Source organism: Benincasa hispida, chromosome 5 (genome assembly GCF_009727055.1).
Source record: "Benincasa hispida cultivar B227 chromosome 5, ASM972705v1, whole genome shotgun sequence".
In the NCBI taxonomy this organism is placed as follows: domain Eukaryota; kingdom Viridiplantae; phylum Streptophyta; class Magnoliopsida; order Cucurbitales; family Cucurbitaceae; genus Benincasa; species Benincasa hispida.
In genome coordinates this window covers 40,368,520-40,376,179 of record NC_052353.1, presented here as the reverse complement: position 1 = coordinate 40,376,179, position 7,660 = coordinate 40,368,520, and the positions used below count along the sequence as shown (strand labels likewise).

Here is a 7,660-nt window from a genome sequence, read left to right as displayed (position 1 = left end):
ATTTGATTGAGGACTTGGGAATATAGCTACACAAGACGAAATTCATTCCTTTCCTAATGCTGGGGTAAATAGATAAATTGTTCCCTTAAGGGCTGATTTTGGGGTTTGAACATTGTGGTCACACCCTCTCTTGGCCCGAGAAGAACTTGGTCATAATTAGACTATGACTTATTATTTATTAGAGGGATCGGTGGTACTTAAGATGTTAGATGTAACTACCAGGGGTAAAACGGTAATTTTTGCCCAACTGTACTTACGAGCGATTTGTGAAGGATCATCGCACTGTTGATTGGTTATATTCACAGAAGTATATCTATAGTGAGAAGAGTACATGACTGACAGTTAATGGATGCTGGGTAATTTAATTAATTATCTAAGTACCAGAGCTTCGATCTACAGGTCCATAAAGTCTCTCTATAGCTCAACATAGATTATTGAGAATTAATTTTGGTTTAATTTGAATTGTTCAAATTAATTGAGTGAATTAACTATGATATAATTAATATAATGTATTTGATACATTATAATGTTTATTTTGAGAGGAATTAAATATTTGAATGTGATTTAAATACTACTTGTATGGATGAGATTCATATAAATAAATTTACTATAAAAGTGATTTATACTAAACACCATGAATGGCTAAGAGAAATAAAAACCATAGGTTATATTATATTTGATACAATATAAAAAATGATAGGTTATGTGTTATATTTGATATAACATATGGTATAATATATATATATCTATTATATAATAAAGTGATTATTATATAATTATATATTTTTTAATTAAATTAAAATAGTTTTAATTTAATAAAGGAGGGAGTTATGGGTAGTTCGTTTTCTTTAGTCTTCTTCCCCTTATCTCTGAAGGCTAGGATTCTCTCTGTAATTTACTCCCAAAGAACATACAGAGAAGAAAAATAGTTTTTCTTCTCCCTCTCAAAATCCTTTCCCTCTTCCCAAATTCTTAGCAGAGCTCATCATTCCTACTTATTCTCATATCCTAAGGAGAATACATGAGGGTCTCTTGTGGTGGCGGCCATATGAGATTTCAGTTTTTGGAGATCAAGTTCCAGATGGAGAGTTCGTGAACGAATCGAGAGAATACGTGAAGAAGTTGCTCTTCAAGGGTAAGGTTTTAATTCTTTCCTAATTCCTTCTAGAGAAGCATGCTGTAATTTTCTTGTTTAAATGCATAATTATGTTTTGTAAATTTTGATTATGTGTAAAAATCGAAATTTGGACGATCTTGCTTTTGCTGCTAAATTTCATCGTTCCTTCAAATTCATCATCAACAATATTTTAAAGTGTCTGTACCTCCTCATGGGCAATGTCCACAAAGAAGAACACCGTGTCACTGACTTGTAATTCAAATCTTTTTGTTCATATGAACTTTTATCGTAAAATAAATGAACTAATGAAATTACATTTAATCTTGAGAGACATTAAGTCTAATCAATGAAACTAATGAAACAAAAAAAAAAAAAAAAAGAAAAAAGAAAAAAGAAAAAAGAAAAAAAAAGTTCATTTAAGATAAAAAGAGGGAAAAAAAATCTAACTCATGGACGGAGTCCACAATTATGGTTTTCACTCATGGACCCGGTCCACAAGTATTATGACAAGGCAGCCGTCTATCGGTCACTAGATTAATGAAACTCGTGTACATTAAAACAACCTTATTTTCGTCAAAAGTTTCTTCTTTAGCCACTTTATTTTTGAATTTTTTTCAGGTATCTTATTTTTATCATTAGTTTTAAAGACTACATCATACTTGAACTTAATCTAATGTTTTAATTTAAACATTATTTTTTCTCTTACTCTAGAAAACTTGAAAAACATATTATATATTTTAAAATTTAAAATCTAAACTTTCATTATAATCTACTTTTAATTGTTTGAATATTCTCTAAATAGAAAATGGAAATGAAAAAGATTAGGTTGTGCATTTGTTTTATAATTTAAAAAATTAAGTTTTTAAATAATCTTTAAATTTTAGTTAGGAATCCAAATGCTTATTTAGAAAATGAAAACCAATATTAAAAGTGGTGAAAGAAAAACCATAAGTTTGGTTTTTATAAATATACTCATAAAAACTACATTTTAATATGTGAATTGATGAGATCTAATCTCATATTTCAAGACAAATTCATGTCGACTGAATTATACTTATGTTTACTATTTTAATTTTTTTGTCGTTTAGTTATTTTCTTTTTTTAAGGATTATGTTGGTATGAATTTCAAAATCTAAGTTTTTAAAAATAATTCTGACTTGATTTTTTAAAATGTTAAAAAAATAAACCAAGAAAATTATGAGGGAAAGAAATAGAGTATAAGCTTTTATTTTGAAAAAAAAAAAATAGTTATTAAACATGCCCTTGAAATCTTTTAAAAGATTTAAAAGCTTATTATAAACTACTTCCAAATTTGTTAGGTTATCCACTCTACCACATTTTGAAAGTTTTGAAAAAAAAGAGTAGTTTTTAAAATTTTGTTTCCTTTCTTCTAATTACCTATAATTAAAAACACAAATTTTTGTTTATGAATATAAAAGTTACAGTAAACAAAATTTGAGAAAAACAAACCTGAAATCAAAATTTTTAGAAACAAAATCATTATAAAAAAACAGGGCAAATTGTTAATAAATCTGTTTTTCTTTTAAATTTTTTTTATTGCTTTAAGGCTGTTTATTTATTAAAAAAAAAAAAAAAATCAAATTCAAGGGTTAAACTAAAAATTTTAAAGTTCACAAAGTATAATAATGAAGACTAATTAACCCTAATTTATCAATNATGAGATTTTTTTGGTTCATAGTTTTTCCTTCAAATCTGAGTTTTTCTATGTTAATTCTTATGTTTTCTATTTTATGTTTTTCTTTTAAATTTTTTTTATTGCTTTAAGGCTGTTTATTTATTAAAAAAAAAAAAAAAAATCAAATTCAAGGGTTAAACTAAAAATTTTAAAGTTCACAAAGTATAATAATGAAGACTAATTAACCCTAATTTATCAATATCAACACTCTCTCTCACAATCTTTCCTAGTTAAGATCTTCTTCTTCAACCAAATCATTAACAGAGAAAACAAATTAATCAACAATGTCACATAGAAATGCCGTCGTTTTGGCCCTCTCCATAACTATTCTATTCCAAATCCCCTTCCCAGCCACAGCTCCATGGCCGTCACCGTCACCGTCATCGCCACCGTCATCTCAAATTCGAGCGATATTCGCCTTTGGAGACTCCACAGTCGATCCAGGAAACAACAACCACATCGCCACGCTCCTCCGCGCCGACCACCTCCCGTACGGCCGAGCCTTACCAGACCACGTGGCCTCCGGCCGATTCTCCGATGGAAAATTAACCACCGATTACATATCCTCCACCCTCGGACTCTACGACCTCTTGCCAGCGTACCTAGACTCGTCTCTCACCGACATCGACCTACTCGGCGGAGTGAGCTTTGGGTCGGCCGGGACCGGGCTGGACGAAGTGACGGCGAATTTGTCGAATGTTTTGGACTTAGAGAGTCAATTGAATTACTTTGAGGAAGCGATGGTGAGGATTAAGAAGATGGTGGGGGAAAGAAAGGGAGAAGAAATGGTGAAGAAAGGTTTGTTTGTGATTAGTGTGGGGACGAATGATTTGTTGTATAATCTTTATATGTTGCCGACGAGAATGCTGCAGTTTTCTGTTTCTGGCTACCATGATTTCTTGCTTCAAAAGCTTCGATCCGTCGTTCAGGTGATTTTTAATTTAATTTGTTGCATTCAATTTTAAACCTAATTTTGTGTGATTCCATTCAATTTAGGTTAATTTTGATTTTATGAAAAATACTTGTAGGTTTCAAAATATTACACTTAGTTTTATTTTTTTTTTAGTTTATTAAGTTTCAAAATATTTTGAATTTTGTTTCAATTTGGTCTCATATATTTTTCACTAAATAATGTTTTTAGGGTTAATTTATTAAATAATTTAAAAGAATTAAAAGAATTGTAATTAATGAAGTTTCCTTACTTTTCGTCACTATCAAAATTATTTATATAAAAGAAAATTGAGGTTAAAAGAGTCAATCTTGAAATCCTATGGGCCAAATTAAACAAAAAAAACAAATCTCAAAGGTAAAATTATAAAATTTTGAAACTTGATTAAATTGAAATTAAACTCAAAATTTAAGGGCTGAAGTATAAAATTTTAAAACATAGGAACCAAAAGAAAACTAGGCACAAAACCTAGTACCTTGTGTCAGAATTGACGCCCACACCGGATATGGACCGAACTGTCTCACAACGTTCTAAGCTGAACAATGGTTTTTTTGTGTTGTCAAAGAGTTGAACAATGAAAATAGATGGCAAATGCCTTCCAATATCTTGATTTCGAATGCCAATGCATTGTGGGGATCGCAACGTCGTAAGACCATATATGGGGGTTGACACATGTCCAGTACCGAAAACATGATTGATATCGATCTATTATGTACCTCTGCACTATTTTGTAATTATGATGCTTTTACTATTTTCTCAATTAGAGACTTTTCTAGTCTCTCAATGAAGCTCTTACATATGTTTTCTTTTGAAAAAAAGGTATATTTTCCCCTGAAAACTAAAAAAGATTCAAACTTAAATATTGAAAACGAAAACCCTAATTTTGAAGAATCTCTAGAAAGTAGACATTTTGAAGAGCAACTCATGAAACTTAATTAATTTTCTGAAAATTCTCAAATATATTTATGAGAATAATGAAAATTATTGTAGAGGCTTTACAAGAAAGGAGCAAGAAAGATGGTAGTGGTGGGAGTTCCACCAATTGGGTGTCTTCCATTGCAAGTGACAATGGGAAGCTTAATTCCAAGTGATCACATGATGCAGCGCCTTTGCAACAAGAAGCAAAACAATGACTGCCAAGCTTACAACAAGAAGCTCAAAGCTCTTACCTTTAAGCTTCAAGCAAGCTTGGTGGGAGCTAAAGTGGTGTATCTTGATGTTTATGGCCCTATCATGGACATGGTAGCTAATCCTTCTAAATATGGTAAGAAACTTCAAGAAACCCCTTCTTTTCTCTTTTAAGCATGATTTTTTTGTGTCAAGTTCTAAAAATTCCTTTTCCCCCTTTTAGGTTAAATTACTAATTAAACCTTGAACTTGTCATTTATCTTTCATACACATTTCTTATATTACTACCTTGAAACAAAAATTCTTCAAAATGTTGGATGTAAAGTTAATGTGGCAAAACCTGTTGTATCATACGTATAGTCGTATAATGTGTTGTGAATTGGGAAAAACTTGCTTGAATTAAAAAAAACAATACTTGAGTACTAACTACCAAGGTTGTAACAAACTGTGATCGAACAACTAGATGGATGACAAAAGGATGACAGAGTCCAAGATAAAAATGAAAGAAACGTCCAAAAGCATCTTATTGTTTTTAATAGGAGTTATAGAGCAAAATTGGCCAAATTGGTCAAATTGGATAGACAATGGAGAAGAAAATTATGTCGATCATGGAGCAACAAGAAGGCTTTCAATCTAGGTTTTGCCATATGTTGACTTTTCATTCAAACATTCAAAGATTTTTTTGCTTAAAAGGTAGTTCTGAAACAAGTATAAAAAAGTCAAGGATAGTATTGAATCTTTTGAAAGAACAAAGGTAGTTAGAAAAAAATTAGGTCAAGTTGAAACGACGTATATTTTATAATTTAGTATTTTCTTATAATAAGCTGCAATATATTGTATCTCATATTGATTTTAATTACTTTATTTGTAATTTGGTTTTTTGTTTTTTTGTGTAAAATGGTAGGTTTTGAGGAAACAAGTAAAGGGTGCTGTGGAAGTGGGTTAATGGAGATGGGTCCAATGTGCAATTTTCTATCTCCCATATGTTATGATGCTTCTAAATTCATATTCTGGGATGCTGTTCATCTTACACAAGCTGCTTATTCCATTCTTGCCAATCAATCTGCAGCCACCTTACTCCCCCACTTTTCTTAATTTTTTATTTAGTTTTAATTTTCTTTTTCATTTTTTAAAATTGTTTCTCAAAAATTTTCCTTCTTTCTCCATTACTCTTTTTTTTTAGGGTTTATCTCTGCTACTGATTTTGATTCAGCTTTTTTGCCATACCATAGTTTAATAAAAGGTATGTTTTAAATGGAAATTCCTTACTACTGTTGCTCTTGAGTTATATGCATATATGCATATTATGCATTAGTTTGATAATAAGTTTTGATGCATTGTCTATTGAGTTTCTAAAAACATTATAAAAATTTTGGCAACATAACTATATATTGCTTAGGTTTTATTTAAATGATGATTTGACACCTATTTGGTTTTATATTTTGTAAGATTAAACATATGGTCAAGGGTGAAAATAATGCGGGTCATAAAAACAACTTAGGCCACCTTTATTCAAGGTGAAAGGTAATCCATCCATGGTAATGTAAAAAGTGGGTCATAATTGATAACTTTTATTGTTATTTACCTACTTTTCATAATCGTAATGAGTTGTGGGACCCACCTTAGAATCTGTAATCGTGCAATCTAATTGAGAAATGAAGAGTACTCAATCTGATTATGGTTGAAAATTACGTTACATTTAGGGTCAAATAGTAACGGTAAAGATAGTGACAGATTCATAATTTAGATAAAATTCCCTTCACGATTGGATTGAGATTTTAGACCCAACCAAAGATTTGTAATTAAAAATTACACTTTTAGGACAGTGTTGGATTTAGTAACAAGTTGGTTTATAAGATGTCTGAGTTTTCAAACTTAACTATTTTAATTTTTGATGTCTGAGTTTAGTAGCATTTTAGTTTGTTTTTCATTACTATAGCAAACGGAAATCTTAAACTTGAGTGTTTACATCAATTTAAATCATGAACTAATAATTATATCAATTTGAACACACTTTTGTAATTATATCCGTTTACACGCTTCATATAAAACTTAAAATTGAAGATCAATTTAGACTCTTAATCAAAACTTTATTTTAGAATTATTTATGTATATACTCTAATCGTCGGTTAAAACTCGTATGAGAATTAATGTTTGGATGATTTTCGATGATAATTGTAATAAAGAATGTAAATTGATTGCGAAGTTTCCTCCCTAGAGTGAAATACAATACATGCAATACCAGTGAAAAAAGGGCAACTTTACCAGAACAAAATTTTCAAGCTGTGAACTAGAACATTTCCCATTTGACAATGTTGACTTGTCATTGGTAAACATCTTTTCCAAACTAGCTATAATTAGGCAAATAAGAATCTAAGACAACTACAAAATAGATTCAAAAGACAATACTCAAAAGTGGCATTGAAAAGAGCCTCTCATGAACCCACCAAAACTCCCTTCAATAACTAAGTATTGGTTTAAGGTAAATGCCTTCATAGTCTTCAAACAGCTACTTTTTATGAAGGCTGTACAAAACATCCTTCCATGAGTTTAACATTTCAATTGTCCTGCCGATGAAACATGGAAAGATTAATTCAAATGACTTGTAAATCATTGGAAAGAATTTGATCACCTTTTCCAAGTTCCAATCCTTATTAACAGGTCCTAAGACCTCATCTTCTGAATGTTGCTCATTACAACTGCCATTGCTCGGAATTGGGAGGAAACTGGACTTTGTTGTCGTACTTTCTCTTCCAACTCCTCAACGCGT

The 7,660-nt window shown here is 30.5% G+C and overlaps 1 protein-coding gene across 1 annotated transcript; it reads left to right on the top strand.

The window, feature by feature from the left end:
* The first annotated feature begins 3,097 nt into the window (after positions 1-3,097).
* Positions 3,098-5,985, top strand: LOC120077336 (GDSL esterase/lipase At2g40250-like). Its single transcript, XM_039031218.1, has 3 exons — positions 3,098-3,742; positions 4,753-5,026; positions 5,795-5,985. Exons 1-3 carry the CDS (start codon positions 3,098-3,100, stop codon positions 5,983-5,985), a joined length of 1,110 nt encoding a protein of 369 aa, XP_038887146.1.
* Positions 5,986-7,660: the final 1,675 nt, after the last annotated feature.